Source organism: Aspergillus tanneri (genome assembly GCF_003426965.1).
Source record: "Aspergillus tanneri strain NIH1004 chromosome Unknown AapTan_5_pilon_pilon_pilon, whole genome shotgun sequence".
Taxonomy (NCBI): domain Eukaryota; kingdom Fungi; phylum Ascomycota; class Eurotiomycetes; order Eurotiales; family Aspergillaceae; genus Aspergillus; species Aspergillus tanneri.
In genome coordinates, this window is record NW_022984632.1 from 1928635 (window position 1) to 1950711 (window position 22077).

Consider the following 22077-nt stretch of genomic DNA (forward strand, 5'->3'; position numbering starts at 1 on the left):
TGTGTTTTCTTGTTTGTCCGCAGCCGTAATGTGGTCACAAAATGTATAGATTATACAAGGGATCGAAGGGGTTGACGAAAGGGAGGAAGATTGACCAGCGGGCAGGCGAAATATGCTGAGCAAAGGAAGGGAAAAAGTACGAGTTAGATGCAAGGTGATCAGAATCGAAACAATCTCCCTTTCGTTTGTCAGCGTATTGCCCAGCAGGTAGCCGTGAATCGAAATTGACAGTATGTATGGCGATGTTAATACACTCCGTGCATGCTCTAGGAAGCTCGAATCTCGCAGATTACCCTCATGTGCAGTGTGGAGAAGTCGAAATACGCGTTGTTGACGAAGGAGGTAGTCGAAACTGATTTGGTTTAATCAGACAAGCGTTAAGAGCTCGGATGATAGGCGCAGCAAGGGGGAGGGGAGAAGGGTCAAGTGAAATTGCAGCTGGTATGGAGAGGAATGTGCTCGTTGCGCAAAGGGACAAGCGATCCGACGTGATTAGTGGAGCATCAAAGGATGGGAATGCGGATGAGAGACAAAGCACGGCATCAATGTAATCCAGCTGTGACACAGACAAAAGCGGGCATGACACCCAAGAGTGGCTTGGTCAATCTTGATCGCGTATCTCTCGTCCACCACTGTGGAGGGGAGGACGTGGAAGAGTATGATAAAAAAGGTTGGAAGACAGGAGGAAAGTTTTTTATAAAATGACAAAAAAAAAAAAATTTATACAAACATAAATCACTAACAAGGAAGTTATGACAACAACCCAACTTGGGTGAAGAGAAAAGTATCGATGTGAAGAGAAGGGCTTTATTTTGGGGAGAGAAAAAAAAATAATAAAATAATAAAATAAAATAAAAACTGAAGGCAAAGAGAGCTGTAGCACAGAAGGAGAAGCACTCAACGGGCGCCGAGTGGAGAAGAATGAAGATGGAACGTAAAAAAAAAAAAAGAAGCAAGGACGAGGAAAGTCCAGAATATAAAAAAACCGAAGTAAGTTTCAGGAAACTCCCCCAAAGCGACAGGGACCGGAGAAAAAAAAGAAATGATGAGGTCTTAACGGAATGCGAGCGTCAGTGATAGATAAGCTGGGAAGGTTCGAGCTGGAAAAAAGATGCTGCGTGTCGCAGAAAGCGCCGCCGTATTACCTTACCGGGTGGTGACAACAATAATACGCCAGGCGATCCTGCAGATCTGGCCTGGTTGGTGGTCAGGTACTTGGCCACAGTATGTGTCCTCCACCCACAGGGCAGGTACCGCCCAGCCTCAGCCTGCTGGGCTCTGGTGAATGCATGCCCACTGGTTCCATTGCATCGCCCACTAGGGATGGTGTATAGCTTACCGTAATCTGGGGCCGCCAAATCCGTTTCCGCCGCTTCTTTTTAGGCTTCAATTTAGGCGGCCCCTCATGGCATTCAGGGAACGGACAGAGTATGAATTCTTCAATCCTACCTCTCTCTCCTCCTCCCTGGTCCGGATCTATGTACCCCGTTCGGCGACATCATCGACCACTCTTCTACTATCCCTTTAGGGCCTCCCATTTCTCTCCTTACGGAACACCTACGTGATGGTTTCCATTTTCCTTCTGACATTTTAGTTTCACAAGCCAAGTCGAAGGAAACTTGGTCGCGTAGGCTTCGATCGGTATACCCGTGGTCTCGTGTCTTGATTTGATGTCTATCCCAATTATTTATTGTTGTAATCTGTTAGTATTACTTTTGTTTATTTGTTTATTTGTTATTTATTTCTGTTGAGTTCAAAAGGAATACATGGATCTCCTTTAGATCAAATATGGAACGCTTGTCAAATACCACTCCTAAAGCCCTGGTGTGACTACGATGGACACCTGTCTCGGACATGATTTCCTTGCCAGTAGAACCATCCCAACACGGTGATGCCTTTCGAACACATGAATTTTAATAACTTTCTCATATGCTTACGTCTTTCTGAGCAATAATCGATATCACAAGACCTGATAATAGTTGCGTGTTGCAATTGCTTTATTGCTTTGTTAGCCGCCTTCCTCCAAATGAAATTAGAGCTTTCAGTTAAGATACGCTCTAGCCCGACCGATCGGGTCCACTAAACTAGCTTAAGTTAATTCATCATCATCCAACATGATCATGGGAATCATACTATGTGTGGGCAGACATGTGTCCATCCCTACATACAAGTCTATAATGATGTTCCAGGGAAAGGAGCGCTGCTTTCAATGAAATGACCTCTCTCTGAAGTTTTATTGGCTTATGCTTTTGGAGTGACAGGTTGTCTACCAAGTAAAGTAGTTTTAGGTACAGGAGATGTTGTCGGTTAGTTCGATGACATGGCGGTGACTCTTACACTGTGCAAGAATCCTCAGGCAAACAAGGAACACTGCTTTCCCGCCCAACCACACATCCTCCTGCCTTTTAACAATGTCCCGTCAGCATTTACTTTCCTTCTCTTCTAAATCCCTTTTCTATATTATAATGCTTCTTATAAGACACTCACAACTCCTTGCATTTATGCAGTAAATATTCATTAAGTTTCCATTTTCCTTACCTTTCTAACGGGCTGCGAATTTAATTCCAAGGAGCTCTTAGGTATAGAGAAAGTCTGGGGAAGAATCCTCCATCCGCTTCCTTTCCATCTCTAACCATCCTGCATTATCTTTCTAGTATGACTGCTGCCCATACCACACGTTGATCGCCGTGCCTCTTTACCAAATCCATTCCGGAGTAAATAAATAGACTACGTTCGAGTTTTCTGGTGGAATGTTTCTTTGGTCAACCCCCTCCCCCCTCTCCCCGGGTTCCCTTGACACCCACAATGAGAAGGTAGCTGCTGGGCACCCATTTGATTCCTGGGCTTGCATACGCATGGTTCACAAGCTATTGACCCATCAATGCTGTCTTTTTTTACGGATATTGGTTCCAGTCAGCCACCCATTCCTTCCCTTTCTCCCTACATATATATACCCCGCACTGTAGATCCATGCCAGAGCGAAAAGAAAATTAAAAAAAAAAAAAAAAAAAAAAATACCAGCAGGTTTTAAGAAGACATACAGTGCCTATGTCACCATTTCAGTGTAGTTCAGGTTTCTACTGGTAACAGCCTCGGGAGTCATATTCGAGTACTGGCGTTATCGGCGGCACCTATAAAAGAAAAGAGAATGTGGCACGCAAGGACTAATACTTGCAGAAAACATAGTAATTCTACTATTATCGATAATAAGAGCTCGCATGGCACTCGAAGCACTGTGGCATCTTTAAGCTATAAAGGCTCAACTCTTGCCAGTTCTCGTATTTGGGTGTCTATTAAGTACGGTGATATAGGTAGGTAATGTACAAAGATGTATCCGCTAGCCATCAACTAGTGTCAAAGCTCTCTACTATCCAAGAAAATTGGCAACTATGGTATAAATATACATATTCTGCAAATAAACTGGTAGTTTCTGCAGGCGCAAAAAAACAAAAAAGGAAGTATACGGACAAGATGCTAACACACACTTATAAGATAATGACGTATATTCCTATATTCCTACGAAGCAAAGAGCAGACTTAAATCTAATATCTGAATTCATACAAACTGTATAATAGTTGGCGAATGATTCCTCATACCAGAATTTTATCGCCTAGAGACATGCCAATCACCTTCCCAGGAATGAGGTAAAGGCAAATACTACAGGGCGACGGCCTACCAGGTCATGTCAATGCATAAGAACCTGTTTTTCTTCTTATCTCCCTTCTCTTACTCTATTCTACAAAGACAAAAATATTGCATAGATAGTAATGTTTTTTATTTCGACTTTGACGACCAGCCCTTGCTGCTTTTTACGGAATAGATCCAAGCACGTCCCTGAGCATCTTAGTCTGGTCATCAAGCAGCTCAGAGAAACTATGACCTTTGGTAGGATGCGCCATGTTCGAGTCTGTAGGGGAATATCAGGAATGCACGTAATGTGAGGGAGAACACAACACATATGCTGGGCAGTCATGCTCAGATTGATTGGATGGACACTTTGCATTTTCGAATCGCCAATATAGACAGGGTGAATTCCCACCCCAGCACGACTGGGTTGAAGACGCCTTCTTTCAACACTTGACTACACCTTTTGTCGGCCAGGAAACCGGTCCTATTAAAGAAGAGTGGCGGACTCAGTATTCTGAGTAACTTGCATGTTTCATGTCGCAGTACTGACGGATGTTTTCACACCTCAAGTAATGAGTGTAAAAACGAAGAATTTCAAAACAGCTTCAACTGTACATCAGCACTTCTGACCATAGTGTCGATATTCCTCTTAAATCTATGTCTGCAATAGCTAATCCCCCTAGATATAGAGTTATTCTCTTTGTGTGCTATAAGCTGTGTAAACTAACAAGAAAATTAATTTTCCAAATAATGATATCCCTTACTTTCCTGGTGAATTCAGCTTCCTTTTTTTTTATTTTACTTTGTTTTATGTACATGCTGATTGAGACTCTTCCTACACCCTTGGTACCTATTATGTGGAAGCTCTGTGGACATCTAGAGACACCTTTTAGTCAAAGAGAATTAATTGGCACCTCAGAGAATAGCCAAAAAAGTGTGGCATCGTAGTCAGTTTATAGAAAATTTTATGGATTTGCTATTGGTATTTCTTATATAGATAGTAGCTATGTATTTATATAGATAAGCAGAACAGATTTATAATCCAGTTCTCTTTAATTACTTTCTGTTTGTTCTTTTTCTAGTTTAATATGTTAACCAAGATACTGACGTATAGTATTGTACTCTGCTGGTGGTGTGTTTATATATACATTACAATTTATTTTAATAACACATCATAATATTAGTTAGTTGAAGCTGCTGAGATATCTTCAGAATATTCAAAGTATAGTAAGACTAAAAGGGGACAAGATGTGCCTTGGCTATATAAGCCTAAACTACAGAGAATGGGTTTATACTTCATAGGCAAAAGAAGGAGTATCCCGCATAATCCTAATATGTAGTGGCGATATAGTCATTAGGATTTCAGGTTGTGATTGTGGGTGGAAATACCGACAAGGGTAGATATATACAGGGTGGTACAAGTACCTGATAGGTTATATCTACTTTACACAGCTTAACTATGATCGACAAGGCCATCCTAAAGTGATGCAATCTCCTGCACATCGAGAATATATATATACTATCTGGATGATTTAAATATATCCTAAGGGTTTGGTTTAAATCTGCACTCTAAATATGAGAAATATATAACTGGGTTGAGGTGGGTTGCTTGTCACATACAAACTTTACAAAAAAAAAAAAAAAAAAAAAAAAAAAAAAAAAAAATGGGGGCAGAACGAAAATGCAAAGTTGACGCCATGTTTTTTTATTATTGTTTATCAATACACCCAGCTATGGCATCTTTTAATTTTGCTTATTATAATTACTCTGTAAATCTACGTGACGCGGGAAGCTCAGTGTGAGGACACCACCAAATATGGACCTAGAGATAGAAAGCTATTGATCTAAATATGCTAAACAGAAAATAATATTGGCTATGTACAGAGTAATAGTGATGGAATTATTTCTCTGGATTTTAGTATTAGAAAACAATGTTTATTAACCTAATGCACGCTTTATTCTACAGACATACTGTGTATAGTACGGTGGTATGTCCTAAAAAGAGGACATGTGTATAAGCAAGTATAAATAGATTAGATAGTTAGTCTAGCCTAAACTTTAGTCATTGTCTTCCCTTACATATTTTAAGAATGGCGACAGCAATAGGTTTATTGCGATGTTATTTATAAGGCGTGTATGCTGTCTGCTCCTTTATCATTCTGCTCTCTGCTTTGATCGCGCAATGTCAATTCCCTACTGCGAGGCTATATGCATATCAGAAATGTACCCCCCTCCCAACTCCCCAGGCAAAAACAAAAAAAGAGTGGGAGGTGGGTGTGGAAATAAAGGGGTTCTTAGGTTAAATTGCGTCAGAGCCTCGGAAGAACCAGAGCTGTACTCCTTATACTTAAATGGCTTGTGGTCCTGACAGACACAGTAGATAATTGCCTAGATACTACGGAGTAAATAGACAACATTATGTTTAATCGATTCCTGTCAATCTTGAAGCAGTTATTATGATCTCTTCTGATTCCCTTCAGGGGTGAAAATGAAAATACCAAAAAAAGGTTGCGAGAGTGGTCTAATGTGGAGCCACGATTGACATCAATATCAACAAATGCGGACTAAACTAGTGCACTACAATATGAATCAAATGGAACAATGGCCAATAAAGCCGCAGCAGGTGGGGGTACGAAAGGCAAGCTCAGGCACCCCCGCTCCCTGATAGGCCAAGTCTTAGGGATGGGGAGATTGCAACTGCTTTTAGCAGCAAAAGTAGCACCACCGGGCAACAAGTTAACAAACAAAGCGCCCTAGTCCCTGATTAGCACCGTTGGACTTCCTTCCCTTGCTGGGATTCGCTCGAGTCGGTTCTGGCCCTGTGTAAGCGCCCTTGCGCCTTGGTACTAGTATGGCAGCGGCGCTGGCCCTGACTCTAGGCTAGTACGGAGTAGGTCACTGGGTCTCCTTCTCCTCTTTCCTCCTCGACACTCTCCCATCTCACACTCTCACTTCCTTTCTTTCTGTTTTTCTTCCTGCCGTCCCTGTTCTCATTCCATTCCAACCCTCCCTCATTCTTCCTCCTTCATCCTACCTCTTCACGTTCCTTCTATCCCAAGCAGGTGTCGGCTTCACTCTTTCAGCTGCTCACCTTGCTGTCCGTTCTTTCCTTACCAGCCTGGTTGATTTTCATCCTCCCAACTGATTCCGACCGACCCGATCTGCCGGCCTGATACATTCCCTACAATTCAACCATTTCAACCACCATAACACAGTATCTCAGCTATCAAGTGTACCACTAGTACTATTACTTATTGCTGCACGTCTGAGCACGCCTTGCTGCGGTTTTGGAGAACGTTGTGACCGTTCTTAGCCTACAGTATCGGTTGTTGGCCAAGTGATCTACATAGTACTACTCTTTCAATTCTTGGATTTATATCTTTCCACCTGTCAATACGCACTCGCTTGCTGTATAAAGTTCTAAACACCCACTTTCGAGCTGAAGAAAGTGAACCTTCCCGCCAAATATGCCACATTCATTTAAACACTTGGTTGCGCGTGACGACGGCGCCGGTGGCTTGTCTTCTGCTATGGTCGATCTTTTGATATCTCTCCTGGTGCTCGTTTTGCTCGGTTTAGCCCTGGTTGGTACCCTCCTCGTCCTACGCCGCAAACGCTTGAACCAGAAACAATCCGAACTTCCCGTACATAACGGGCAATGCACACCCCAACATCGTCGCCTTACGATATCTGCGCCGCCATATGCCAAGACAGAGTCGGTTCTTGTCTACGATGAAAAGCGTGGTCTCATGGAGAATTCAACGAGCCCACCCCCCAGCCCAGTTCCAGAAATTCGAATCACGTTCCCAGAGGAGGAAGATGAGTCAGGGAAGCGCAAGTCTGGCCGGATGGTGGTTGTCAGAATCAGCGATGCCGGAAATGTCGGTCTTGAACCATGCCATGATGACCTTCCTCCGTATCAGTCCGGCGATGCGGAACGCTTCCAGTCTTTGGACATCGAGCGTATGGGAGGATTAAAGGAGAAGGGGGATGCGAATAGATGGTCCTGAAATATTGAGAGCTGATCTTCAGCTACCGCCTTTCCAGGATTTTGTTCATTGATACCCATATCAACCGACTATTCTCTCTCACTTCTGTAATTCTTCGACGACACAAAACGCATGATGATACTCTGGCGAAGATTTCTTTCGACTCTCGAACTTACATCCAAGCTGTTCGTTACATTGTACCTTTCGCGGCTCGCACATACACCATAATCTGTTCTGTTGAACCCTCTTGTCAATTTATATTCGGGTTAATGATATTTGTCACTGTTTTTGTTGGCAATTCCTCGAGAGCTGCCAGAAGATCTGCCTAAAGGCATACTGAAGATGAATTGTGTATAGCAAAGGGTTTCTGGATTTTTCTTTTTTCTTTTCTAAGCGTTCATTCTCGTGCTTGGTCACTGGTTCTTTTCACCCTGTAACGTTCCTAGGGTTGAAAGAATGTTATTCCCTGACCTGTTGAAGCATTGCTTCTTACATTTACCATTCTTATTATAATTTTTCTCCCTTCTATGCTTTATGTTTATTTCTTCTATTCTTATTACCCTAATCCCTACAATTCTCAGTTTTGCCTTTATGGTGTCCTACAGTTGGATAATGTATGTAACTAGTCTGATTTGACATCGTATGGCCCATTTTCGGTGACTTGCAATGGCAGTTTATTATTATTGTCATAAATGTTAGAGTTTTCATGACGTCTTAAGTTGTGGTGGGCCTGAGATATACTCCATAGGTCTGTCAGAGAAAGGGCGCTTGCCTTTGTGGTAAACAATTTAGACGCGCCCCACTCCGCCAGGGTCCAGGATATTCCGGGCCGCTTCAGCCAATCACAGCATCGGAAGTCTCCGGTAGCCTTCCGAAAAGGCCGATTTGCCAGCGTCACGGGGTTGCTGAATTGGGGCATGCGGCAGAACTTGAGCATTTTGTTCCTGCTGAGCTCCTATCTTCTGCTATTTTTCATCTGGGGCCTCGATTCCTGTTCATACGTGCAGTTCAGCTGTCGCTGTGATGATGCCGGCACTGTGAACCTAGGTGATAGAGGAGGTCATCCAGTTATTGGAGAAATTGCTTGAAGGGGGAAAAAAAAGTGGTCAACTGCTCTCCCACCTTTTCCTATTTCACTCCTTTCTTAAATAAGAATTTTCTTCCATTGTAACAGAATCTCCTGCGAATCGCGAACGATACCGACCCCTCAATCGTATTGGATGAGAAGCGCATTGAAAGCTTTGTGATATCCCCCGGTGATGGTACACGGAAAGAGCACGGGGTTGGGTAAAGAAAACCCCAACCTTCGGAGCGTGCAAAATACGGCCTCTCTCCCGATCTCGTCGCGACGGCCTGTGGAACGCAATGATACTCGAAAAGGCACGGGACCGAAGATGTTGCCGGGTATGCAGTCCCAGACGGCGACGGGAAGCGCGGCACAGGAGGAACGTATGAAGGACTTGGAACGCGAATTTAAACTCAAACATCTCGGTATACTTGGTGTACTTGGGTGGATGCTGTGAGATCCAATTGCTGAGGGGGAGTTTTCCGGTTTAAAGGTAATTATGCTAATAGACCCGAAAACGCAGGTTCCTACACGTCGCCGGAATATTTTTCTTCAGCAAGGGCTTCCTTTTGAGACGAACGGTCCTTCAGAATAAGTCGTCATGCGAGGTGCTTCCATATGACGATGCATTGCCGCGGAAAAAACCGGGCAAGGGGAGCGAAGGATGTTGGCATCAGAAGTCTTTTGATAAGGCTGTTGTAGTCATCATAGATGCTCTACGGTACGATTTCACGGTCCCATTTGCATCAAGCGCGGAGAGTCAAACGCCAAATCTGTTTCATAATAACATCCCCATCTTGTTTGAAACTGCCTCCAATAGCCCCGAAAACGCCTTTCTGTTGCCCTTTATAGCCGATCCACCTACCACAACGTTACAGCGCCTGAAGGGTTTGACAACTGGGACTCTCCCAACTTTTGTTGACGCTGGCTCTAATTTTGGTGGAACGGCAATTGATGAAGATAATATTGTGGCACAACTGCGTGCCGCAGGGAAGACCTTGGTCCAGCTTGGCGATGATACCTGGCACTCTCTTTTCCCGGGTTACTTCGATGCCAACATTACCAGGCCGTTTGATTCGTTCAATGTGTGGGATCTACATACTGTCGATAACGGCGTGACTGAGAACTTGTTCCCTCTCTTGCATCCTAAAAATTCCACTAAATGGGATGTCATCTTTGGACACTACCTGGGCGTCGACCACGCTGGCCACCGCTACGGGCCAGATCACCCAGCTATGGCTTCGAAGCTTAGGGAGATGGATCAGGTTATTCGGGATCTCATTGAGAAGGTTGATGACAGCACCCTTTTGGTAGTAATGGGCGATCATGGAATGGATGCGAAAGGTGACCATGGAGGCGAGTCGAACGATGAAGTAGAGGCAGCTCTATGGATGTACTCGAAGAAGAAGGTGTTTGGGCGCACAAGTCCAGACACTGCTGTGCCACCGAAACTTGCACAAGAACGGTTTGTTCCCCAGATTGATCTGGTACCCACACTGTCACTTCTTCTTGGAATGGCAATTCCCTTCAATAATCTGGGTTCCCCAATTGAGGAGGCTTTCGCTGGCCCTGGTGGAAATGATTGGAGAAATTTAATAGCTGTCAACCATTTGACCTCCGCCCAAATAAAGAGGTATCAGCATGAGTATGCATTAACTCGGGGTGCTGAAGATGGCGAAGAATCACTGGCACTGCGGATGTGGGAGAGAGCAGAAGGTCGTTGGAAAAGTCTCCCAAAGGGTGGCAAGTCAAATCCGGCAGCATTGCGTCTAGTTTACGAGTCGTTTAGACTGTACCAGCGGCATACCCTTGAGGTCTGTCGCGGAGCTTGGGCGAAGTTCGATGTACCCAGTATGATCGAGGGGATCGTGATACTTTTCGCTGGGATTGTGTTGCTAGTATTCTATGCCAGAGGCATGAAGGTGGACCGCACAGAACTCACCAATTCTCTACTTACATCTGCTGGAGTAGGGGCTGGAGTGGGCGCTGTTATTGGTACTCCACTGGCCGTCTTCGGTGTAGTGGAAATGCGATTGATTGAGTCGGCGGCACTTTTTGCTGCCGCTGGAAGTATTATTGGCGCCTCGTGGTCAATGCTCATCAAGCCTGAACGCTTGGTGCTACCTCTGCCTACTTCCTTGTGGGGATGGCTCGCTATCATCTTCACTGTCACTCAATCAGTTGGTTTTGCATCTAATTCATACGTCATCTGGGAAGATGAGATTCTCTTATTTTTCCTGTCCACATTCGGCGTCATTGCCGGCATGTGTTCTATGCGGCAAAAATCAACCGCAGATAGGGTATTGGGGGTTTACCATTCAATCCTCTTTGCCGTCCTGGGTAGGATAGCATCTTTATCCCGCCTTTGCCGTGAGGAGCAGATGCCATTCTGCCGTTCCACGTATTATGCGTCTACCACTTCTTCCACTTCTGCGCCGTGGCAGCTCGCGATCCCTTTTATCGTCACCCTTGTTCTCCCAACAGTTGTGAAATCCTTTTACGTGGGCTCAAAGTCTTATGAAGGAGCTGCTTCTTTGTGGATTGGGTTTGGTCTCCGGTTGGGCCTATTTGTAACTTCCGTCTTCTGGACACTTGATGGTGCAGACGATGGTGAATGGTTCTCTTTGAGCAAGGAGACCTTGAAGTCGATTAGAGTATTTTTGGCTCAGCTTGTCCTTGGTCTTGCCTTCGCAGCCGGCACGACTGCCTTCATATACTCGAAGCCTTGTATCAGTATCAATGTCAGCCAAGGTAGTTCTGAACCCGATAAGCAAACTGGGTCTGCCACGCAGCAACAGGGAAGGACTACAGTTACAATTTTAGGCTTTGGAAATGTCTACGGAACAAGGTTCTTCTTGCTCGCTGTCAATTTTTGCCTAGCCATTATCCTCATGCAAAAGCCTATGGGTCAAGGCGCTATTGGTCTGTTGCTGTGGCAGATTCTATCGCTGCTTGAAATTCTGGATACGAATGCGCTGGTGATGGGAAATTCGGCCATTGGCCCAATCGTCTTGGGACTTCTTGGTTCCTTCTATTATTTCAAGACCGGCCATCAGGCCACACTGAACAGTATACAATGGGAGACGGCATTCATCCCCTTATCATCCGTGAAATACCCCTGGTCTCCGATTCTAGTGATCTTGAACACATTTGGCGCGCAGATTCTCACCGCCGTTGCTGTCCCACTCACAGTCTTGTGGAAGCGACCCTTGCAACTCAGCGATCAATCGGGATCCCCCTCGTCATCGAACAAGCCTACCAACCATTCCGTCAAAATCCTCTCCAACGTCGTCCAAGCGGCGTGTACTTATCTCCTCTACTTTGCCACCATTAATCTAGCTACTACCATGTGGGCTGGTCACCTCCGCCGTCATCTCATGTTATATCGGATCTTCAGTCCCCGTTTTATGACCGGCGCTGCCGTGCTTGGTGTTGTGGACATTGTCCTCATATTATTCTCAGTGGCGGGCGTACGATGGAGCACTTTGAGTGTGGGGGAAGTTTTTGGATGGTAATTGATCATCCATCCTTTTTCTCTCCCGCAGGGAAAAGCGGCATGGACAGTGCCGCTCCCTGCTATACTGCATACTGCATAGACGATGAAGTCAATCATCCTGGTCCACCCATCTGCCTCGATATGGGGGTTGTCTATTTACAAGAAGCTTGGGATATATTTACCCGTTTGTATGTATTACTGCCGAGCCACACGTATATTCTTGCATATGTATGGCCTTGAAAACCGATGGGGACTGGGCAGGGCTTTTAGTGAGCTTTTCTGATACCTTTAATATACCTGTATTGAAAAAAGCAATTTCAAGGAGACATTTATCAACACACTTGTGTCAGTGCAGGGGGATTTGATTTTCCATGTAGCGGATTTGTCAAGAGGCAATGTAGTATGCAAGTCCGGATGCCTCCAGTCGATTAGCGGTATACTACTTATGGTAATGTGCATGCATTGCTGGACTGTATTGGGTGCAGTGTTCTTTTCAAAAAGTACACTATGAATAGGCTATATGAGATGTGAATGGGCCAGATACTACCATCAAATTTTGTCATGCAAACAAATCATACAGTTCTAGGGTATTATTTATTTATATATTTATTTTTTTGGTATTGTGCTGAGAAACAGCCGTCGCCGTGAGATCTCTTAATTCAAGTATGACAAGAGAGGAGAGAAATACGACTCCCGAGAGTGAAAAGGAAATGATAACAACGATAAAGATAACTTTTGCAGAGTAAGACACATGGAGGGGGTATTGACACAGGCTGCAAAGTGCAAGATAGGATATACATTAAATCGTCACAGAAGCACAAAATCACAGAGTATAAAAAACAAATATATTCAACTTTTCGACTTCCTTCCTGGCTTTATTCCTTGTTTCGATGCACTGAGGTTAAAAAGACAAGGTTGTCTTCAGCGACCCCATCGAGAAAAGTCCAGATTTTGAAGGATATTAGCATCCGCACATGCATTCCAGTCTGTGGCAAAATCCGCTCGGGGAGAAGCGTTGCGAGAAGGCAGCTCTTCGGAATAGATATTGGCCTTCGTGTTGCGGCGTTGGCCTGGGTACGTGCCTTCGGCCGCATCGGACTGGGAGCTCAACGCTCGCTCCCGCAGTCTCTTGATTTCACGCAGGCGGTTTCGCCAAGAGGAGACATGCTCACCTCCTTGGCTGTTCCACACAAGGGAAAACACGGAAGCATTCAGAGCAAGGAAGCGTACAAATGCCGCAAGGTTCTTGCCGGATATAACTTTGGGGGTAGCAGCAGGTGATATTTCGGGGAACCCAGGCTTGCTCATAACTTGCACGGAGTAAAATTGTTTGTTGAAGCCATCAGTTCCGAAGGCTGCACCTCCCAACTTCAACTTCGACTCATTCGAGATACGGCACACGGGACTGATGACAATATTGACAAAATTGAACTGTGAGGGAACGGTGTCAAAGTTAAATGGAAGATTTGATCGGTTGAAAACAATATTGACAAAGTCATTCCCGATGTGGCGCTTCTTATTTATGCAGGAGGGGTCATCGTCAAAATTGGTAGGCATCATGGTTGCCACATGGTATACGATCTCAGTGACTCGATCGCGCCAGGCGTAGGTGAAATCGCCATCCACGTCAGCATGCAATCCCTGGGTGTTGAATTGAGCACCTTTGAGAGGAACCTTAGTTCCTAGCCCCGACAAGAAGTGCTCGTAGTCCAGGCTGCCGCTCGTGTTGGAGAGAATATCAGCTTCTGTTGTCTGGCCGTTGTCTATGTATATGATTCCAATCTTATGTCCATCCACAATGTCATTTCGATCGAATGTATTCAGCGCACGACGAGTGATATCGTCTTCAAGTAGGGGAATTGGTTGCACCGACGTGGGAGTAGGGAAGGCCGTAGTAGTCATTTGGAGCAGGACATGACTAGGAAGGATAGCAGTACGCATGTCGTCAGAGTGTATATGAGCTTCGGGAGTGGGAGGAACCTGATGCGGAAGGACGGGCGCAGTTCGCTGATGATACGTAGCATAAGTTGTTCCAGAGGCCTGCCTTTTCGTGATTTGGGTCAAGCCAGAAACTCCAGCAGTCTCCACGGTGATAATACTCATCCCCACTACCCACGATTTTTTCGTGACGGGTCCATCCGCAGGGGACGGAGGAAATACTGGGTATGGAATAGTGTCGCCTAAATCCGTAAATGCGGCCCTTTGCATTAAATCTAGGAAAACCTGGCTTTGTTCTTCAACCATCTCTTTCCCATGTTCGTCCTTGAAAATGAGCCGGCTAGTTGTCCAATTGACATGCTTGGCTCGGTCTTGCAGCTTCAGAGACAGAAACCAGAAAACCATAACATGGTGTGTGAGAGTGTAGATATATCTCGACATTCCATCGTGGAGTGAGGGGTCGGACATCTCAGCAGGCAGGGCCGCGGTTTCTCGCACACCACTTCCGAGTCTCGATGACAATTGTGTACCGGACCGAGTAGGCGACTCGGAAGCTTTAAATCGTTGCTCCCTGGAGGTTTGCAACAACCGGATACAAACACCAAAAACGGTGCGAATTTCCTCTTCCCGCAAATTGATATAGACGTCGGGGAGTCGCGCAAGCAGTGCTAAGAATTCTAGGATATGAACAGCAAGGTTCGACATCGTAATCACTTTGGACATCTTGTCAAGGATTCCATTTAGAGACTTCGTCACCGAAAGCGGGATTTCATGGCAACAAACTGAAAGGGCATGAATGCATCCACGAGAAGTACCTCCCCATGATCCAATAATGCCCAGCATGAATGCGCGAACAAGTTCATCTTCTTCACTTTTAGCAAAAAACTCATGATAACTAACCAACACACAAAGAGACTCGAAGATGTATCCCGCCACATCGGTCTTTTTCATACCGGTAGTTGGGGGAGGTTCTCGGAAGGAGTCATTTTTAACTTGGTCACACAAAATGCTGCGCAATAGTTTGATTTGCGGGACCGCGTTGGTGAAAAAATCCCGGTTACGAAGTTGGGGCCCAAGGTGAGTCAAAATATAGCTGTATATGTCCCAATTCCCCTCACGCTGTAGCAACGAGATAACCGTTTCTAGCCACATATTTGCCTTCAATGTGACTTTCTGCACTGGACCAGATTCGACATAAGGCGATCCCTGCGGTGCAGTATACGCATATACAAATGGGCTAGACTCATCAGGTGGCTCCTCTGGAAGGACATGGGACGAGCAATACGTCCAAACTGGTGGCATCAGTTTGGAATTACGCATGCTGCTCCCCGTACTTCGAGCCATAGATTTGGATGGAAGACTGGAAGATGGATCCTTGATTGAAAGCCTCCCCTGGGCAGGTGGGCGTGAGTGATCAGTCTCCGCGCTGTGCTCTGAGCCTTGATCTTCGAATAAGGTATTTTTGAAGCCGACTTCCACATTCCGGCCGGAGACACCCATCATGAAGTCATTCTCGGAGGTGGATATAACTGTAATGGAGCCCGCAGAGTCGCATCGAAGTCTGAATAGCAGCTTGAGTACAGTCAATCGTGAGTCTACAGGTCGCTCTGAAGACTGAGAAATTTCCAGAAGAGCCTCGAAGACCATAACAGCTTTAGTTGCGGAATTATTCAGACACCGAAGGAACATCCTAACTAGCCCAACAGAACAGACATTGGCCAAGGATAATTCCACCACACTACCCAACGACGGCCGCTGTGGTGGCAACGTAGAAGGCTCAGCCCCATGTAGCCCGTCTTTGGCCAGATCCTTTTTCATCGGTGAACTGATGGTATCTACCAGGAGTTTGAAGGTAGAATCGTCGCGAACGAGAATGGAAATGTCCACAGCAAAAGAAACCAATGTCTCCAGAAACATAATGTCATCCTCATGAGCGAAGTTCTCTAACATCAGGTCCAGAAGTCCCTGTTCTATGAATTTCACAAGAGACTCGTAACTCGAGAAAGCCTCCTTCACCGTTTCCAGAGCCAGAATGCGTACATCGGATGTCTTTGTGCGAGATCGAATGAAACAGTGGATAAGTTTTTGACAATGCTGTACCCAGCCCGGGCTGCCAGGGAAACAAAGCTTCTCTGTTCTTACTGTGTTCAGGACAAGCTCAGCCTGCGGAGGCTCGATCTGCTGACAAATATGCATCAAGAAGCGAGTGATTTCCAATTTCTGCTGTCTATCCATACGCTCCCAGAGGTTTTCAATTGCGGAGGCAATTTGGGTAATGTTGGCCAAAATGTGGGGTCTCGCATCGTCGACTGAGTTGCCCCTCGGATGGGACAGCTGTGCACTTGACGCCGTGAAACGCTCCCAAGGCTCATCAACAATTCTGAGGGAGCACAGAATCATTAGCTCGACGAAACCTAACCAGTTGCTCCTTAATGCAGCGTCAGAAAATCCCCCTTCCAGAACGTTTAGGCAAAGCTCCAGAATATCTGCCTCCAATTTGCCATCATCCTTCATTTTCACTCTAGGCTGTTTTAAAGCAGCCTGGAGAGTCTCGGACAGATACTCGAAGTCAAGCCGTGGGATTCCATCTTGGCCATGCGCACGAATAAGGTCTGTGAAGACGTGCACAGATCCACGCAACACACCTTCAGAAGATTCCGACAAAAACAAGTAAAGAGTATCCACCATCTCAGCCTGTCTTCGTGACTTGGCTAGATTTCGAACAGCCCTTGATGTAGGACCTGATAATGACTTGACGGAGGCATGAATATTACACAGGACTTCAAGCATAGGGACAAAGCTTCCGTCTGGTACGTCCGCATAAAGAATTATGGCATCGAAAAGTGCCAACGAATTCTTAATGTCGGCAGCAACGCTTGTCCTTTTACAGACAATAAAAACCTGCTCGAGTAATGTTTGGACTTCTTCACTGGTTGGGGGCCTCCGCTGCAGTGTAATCAAGTCTACCACAAATTGCAGCAAATCGTCTAATGCGGTATCCTCGTACCCCAGTCCATTTGCCCTACCGACTCTCGATTTCCTTGCTCTCAAACGAGCCGTTGAAATTAGTTCGTAAAGCGGAAGTATACAGGACGAAATGATGGGAAGTATCGACGAATTGGTGAACTCCAATTTTTTGCCATGATCCGATAATGATATCAACGACTGAACGCGAGCAGGTATAACATCGGGCTCGGACGAGCGCGAAATCGATTCAAAGAGGGTGCGCCTAGCTGTGGGAGATAAATCTTGGCGAGACGCAACGGCTTCCATCAATGCTGAGCCACTCCTCCGAGCTTCTGCCGAGCTCACATGAATGAGATAGGAGCCAGCCTCCCATAGCGTAAGTGATTGTTCTGGAGATAACCAATGGAGCGACTTTGCTGTCTGTTCCGCTTCATCGATAGCTTGGGCCAGATTCTGTTTCTGGGTCAAAGTTCTGAGCGACGCCTCGAAATCCGGCGGACCAGATGTGTCCGAAGAGCTCGACACGACACTGCCACGATGCATCGAGTCGAATCCGAAATAGACTAGATTGCTCCTGCGTCCATCTGATGTTTGTGATAAGGAATCGCTGCTGTCTTGCGGTGAAGCCACAGAAAGTGACTTTGGCCGGGAAACACCTAATGATTTAAAGACGTCTGCGAGGCTCGATGTGGTGTGCGAATGTTTGTAGTGCGAATTTGATGAAGCATCGTCAGAAGACATGCGTCCCAGCGGACGAGAAATATGGTTAGGGTTAACCTGAGAGATTATATAGCTGGACATGGGCCATTAGCACATGATCTTCTCACACGAGTTTGCAAGAGTAGCACTAATCAAGTGGAACTGGTTGCAACCCTAGTCATTCTCCCCAGAGAGACCACCTACCATCAGCAGACCAGCCACAGGAGCTCATACTACTTGATGGCTCCTGAAGAAAAAGATGTATGCCTTGGAATATATGGCAGACAAGTTGACGCTGCGACGACTTGGATTTCAATGGGTAATCATAGCATCTAAACCGAGGACACAGCGCCGGGTTGGTAGAAAGGACCCTGTCCTCTGTAGCCAAAAGCTGAACGAAGACCGCAAATAGGGAGTGCCCTCACTGTATCCAGAGAAAGAGCCGACGAGTAGACGTTGGGGGACACGGCCAAGGTACGCCAAGACCCGTTTCCCCTCAAAGCATGGACGAACAATGATGCTTGGGCGGAGGGGCGGAAATGGTTGATCCGACGCTGGTCACCTGACGGGCAGAAACGCCCCGCGGCCTTGGTTCACCGCCTGGGAAGTGCAAAGCAACCGCCAAACAAACTGCCAGTCCTGGAAGAATCCAGCTCCCACGGCTTTTTGCTACTAGTAATCCTACTGGGGCATTGGCATCTGGGTGGTTTTTTTTTTAAGCATCCTGCCCACGGAAGACCTATATTGTTTCCTTCTGGCTCTTGCCTTAGTACATACTTCTTCCTCCCACTTGTACAAATGGTCGACAACAATCTTGGAGCTGTTGCACAGCTCCTTGTAGCAAGTTTGGATCCGAGACAAAATAAACAAGGTAAGTCTTTGGTGTCTGGGATCTGTGATACTTTATTGTATACACATCTTGGATGATGTAGCTAATGCTGGTTTCTAAAGCCGAACTTGCTCTTCGACAGGAAGAAAAAAAATCCGGTTTCTCTCTACAGCTTCTTCAGATCACGGCATCTGCTTCCTATCCCTACAATACCCGCCTGGCTAGTGCACTATGTTTCAAGAACTTCGTCAAGAGGAACTGGACCGATGAGGATGGAAACTACAAGCTGCAGCAAGAGGAAGTTGCAACCATTAAACGGGAATTGATCAGCCTGATGATTTCAGTCCCGACGGGCATACAGTCTCAGTTGGGAGAAGCCATCAGTGTAATCGCCGATAGTGATTTCTGGAAGAGGTGGGATACTTTGGTCGACGTAAGCTATTCTGGCTCCCAGGACGATTGGCCATGTTGTTGACTGGGCTTTGCAGGATCTCGTTTCAAGACTCCAGCCGACGAACCCTTCGGCCAACATAGGTGTCCTACAAGTTGCGCATTCGATCTTCAAGCGATGGAGGCCTTTGTTCCGTTCGGATGAGCTTTATGAAGAAATCATCCATGTCCTGGATAGATTTGGAAATCCTTTCCTGACACTCTTCGAGGTAAGTCGCCACGGGAATGCTACTGAATTTTACTTTATTTGGAGTTGCAGTCCTTTCGTACAGAATATTCTCGTTAGCAATATACTGACTTTACATAGGGGCTGGACACTTATCTGGAAGAGAACAAATTAAACAAAGAGAGCCTCATGCAAGGATTCACACAGTTCAACTTGATGGTGAAGCTGCTGTTTGATCTTTCATGTCATGATCTTCCCCCGATGTTTGAAGAACGTATCTCGGGGCTGTCCACCATATTGCTGAAATATCTTACCTACAATAACCAATTACTCGTTACTGATGATGATTCCGAGGCCGGCCAATTGGAATTTGCTCGAGCTGGTATCTTCGAAGTATTGACATTATACGTGCAAAAATACATCGATGATTTCAAGCCCTATGTCGGGGATTTTGTGGGAAGTTCTTGGAACTTCTTGACCACGATTGGCCAAGAAACTAAGTATGACATTTTGGTTAGCAGAGCATTGCAGTTCCTGACTTCGGTTGCTGGTATGCCTGAGCATGCGCTGGTCTTCCAAGCCGAAGGGACACTGAACCAAATCATCGAAAAGGTGATTTTACCGAATGTGAGCCTTCGTGAATCGGACGAGGAGCTCTTTGAAGATGAGCCAATCGAGTTTATCCGGCGAGACCTCGAAGGGTCAGACAGCGATACGAGACGGCGTGCTGCCACCGATTTTCTGAGAAAATTGGCCGAGAAGTTTGAAGAGCCGGTCACCAAAGTTGTTCTCCAGTACACCGAACATTATCTTGCCGAGTCTGCGAAAGATCCTGCGTCGAACTGGAAGGCCAAGGATACTGCGACTTATCTCTTCTCTGCAATTGCGGCCAAGGGGGTTGCCACTGCTAGCCATGGTGTCACTGCCACAAATCCTCTAATAAGTATTACCGAATACTTCCAGAAGCATCTTGCTGCGGACCTGGTTGGTGGGGATGGTGTACATCCTATCCTCAAGGTGGATGCTATAAAGTATCTTTACGTTTTCCGAAGCATAATCACAAAGGAACAGTGGCAGGAAGTACTTCAGCTGCTGGTGAACCACCTTGGCTCCTCCAATTATGTTGTTTATAGCTATGCGGCCATTGCTGTCGAAAGAGTGCTCTATCTTACGGACAGCCAAGGCCAGGCAATTATTGCGCCAAGCACCATTACACCCCTTGCCAAAGATTTGTTGGAACACATCTTTTCGCTGATCCAGAAGGATTCATCTCCCCAGAAAGTCCAGGAAAATGAGTTTTTGATGAGGTGTGCTATGAGGGTGTTGATTGTCATCAAGGAGGGTGTGGTACCTTATACGGACGTCGTTCTTCAGCACTTGATCAACATCACGCAAATTATCAGCGGTAATCCCAGTAACCCGAGGTTCTACTACTTCCACTTTGAAGCTTTAGGGGCCTTCATTCGGTACGCAGATACGAACCCCCTTTCTGGTACAAAACGAGGTCACTGACATTTATAGGTTCGCTGCACCCGCCAGTCCTGATAGGCTAGAACAAGCCCTTTATCCTCCTTTTGCTGGAATCCTCCAGGGGGATGTACAAGGTAAAGTGGAAAGATCCGAGCGAAACCCTTCTTCCCTAAAAGCTGACCTTTCCAGAATTTATACCGTACATTTTCCAACTTTTTGCCGCCCTCCTCGAGGCCAACCCGTCGGGGACATTGCCGAACTATTATCAAAATTTGGTTGCCCCCATTCTCATGCCCGTCATGTGGGATTCGAAGGGAAGCACCCCAGCACTTGTACGACTTTTGTCGTCTATCATTAGCCGTGGTTCGCAGTACATCATGGAGAGCCAACAGGTTGAGCCTATTCTGGGTATCTTTCAAAAGCTGCTCTCATCCAAGACCAACGAGAGCTATGGCTTTGACCTGCTGGAATCTGTCATCGCCAACTTTCCACCGTAAGTTAAAAAATTGTGCAAACAACAATGGCCACGAGTTACTAATACGTTCCAGGGCTGCGTTGGAACAATATTTCGTCTCAATTATGGAAGTTATTCTTATGCGGCTTCAAAATGCCAAAACTGAAAGTCTTACGCTTCGGTTTGTCCGTTTCTATCACTTCATCTCGGCGAATGAGGAAAAAGGTTACAGTGCGGATTTCATCATCCAGACTGTCGATAAAGTGCAGCCGGAGTATGTGAAAATAATCATCACTCTTCGACTCTATGAATAATGCTGACCCCACTTAGTTTGTTCACGATGATCTATCTTAATATGATCCTCCCTGAAACGCAGAAACTTGCCCGCCCGTTGGATCGCAAAACCGCTGTCTTGTCTTTTACAAAGACACTTGCCAATTCAGAGGCCTTTGCGAACCGATACAAGAAGGGCTGGGGCTTTACGTGCGAGGCCTTGCTTAAGCTTTTGGAATTGCCCCCTGTCCCAACCAGCAAGGACGATATCATTGTCGAGCATGATGTCGAAGATATGGCATTCGGAGTTGGGTTTACGGCTCTGAACACTGTACGGCCACAGACCAGAGACCCATGGCCGGAGACAGGAGCCGACCTGAAGGCGTGGGTCGGCCAGTACTTGAAAGAAGCTGACAAGAGGCACGGTGGACGGATCGCTCAATTTGCACAGGAGCGTTTAGGAGACGAAGCCAAGGTGGTACTCAGCAGTTATATTGCGTGAGAAACAGGGGGGATGGTACCGGCTGGGAGAGCGTTTCCCCGAATGGTATAAGAGTTGAGGTAGAAGAGCCAAAAAGAAAGGAGCGGCTGATTTGAAAACATCTATGTCCTTATGAAATTCTATTAAATGATAATAAAATGTATAAGCTTGC

General features: G+C 46.0%; 4 protein-coding genes across 4 annotated transcripts; 3 read left to right on the plus strand and 1 right to left on the minus strand.

The window, feature by feature from the left end:
- Positions 1 to 7094: 7094 nt before the first annotated feature.
- Positions 7095 to 7637, plus strand: ATNIH1004_010042 (uncharacterized protein; the record flags this gene model as incomplete). The annotated part of the gene is made up of 1 exon (XM_033574619.1): positions 7095 to 7637. One exon carries the CDS (start codon positions 7095 to 7097, stop codon positions 7635 to 7637), a length of 543 nt encoding a protein of 180 aa, XP_033422637.1.
- Positions 7638 to 8875: 1238 nt separating this feature from the next.
- GPI13 (mannose-ethanolamine phosphotransferase GPI13) lies at positions 8876 to 12197 on the plus strand (the record flags this gene model as incomplete). The annotated part of the gene is made up of 2 exons (XM_033574620.1): positions 8876 to 9135; positions 9206 to 12197. The coding sequence occupies 2 exons, from the start codon at positions 8876 to 8878 to the stop codon at positions 12195 to 12197; spliced, it is 3252 nt and encodes a 1083-aa protein (XP_033422638.1).
- Positions 12198 to 13099: 902 nt separating this feature from the next.
- On the minus strand, positions 13100 to 17989 carry TSC2 (putative GTPase activating protein (Tsc2); the record flags this gene model as incomplete). The annotated part of the gene is made up of 2 exons (XM_033574621.1): positions 13100 to 17860; positions 17987 to 17989. 2 exons carry the CDS (start codon positions 17987 to 17989, stop codon positions 13100 to 13102), a joined length of 4764 nt encoding a protein of 1587 aa, XP_033422639.1.
- Positions 17990 to 18580: 591 nt separating this feature from the next.
- On the plus strand, positions 18581 to 21926 carry CSE1 (putative chromosome segregation protein Cse1; the record flags this gene model as incomplete). Its single annotated transcript, XM_033574622.1, has 8 exons — positions 18581 to 18653; positions 18734 to 19044; positions 19100 to 19270; positions 19369 to 20693; positions 20749 to 20831; positions 20887 to 21190; positions 21246 to 21425; positions 21482 to 21926. 8 exons carry the CDS (start codon positions 18581 to 18583, stop codon positions 21924 to 21926), a joined length of 2892 nt encoding a protein of 963 aa, XP_033422640.1.
- Between the last annotated feature and the right edge of the window lie 151 nt (positions 21927 to 22077).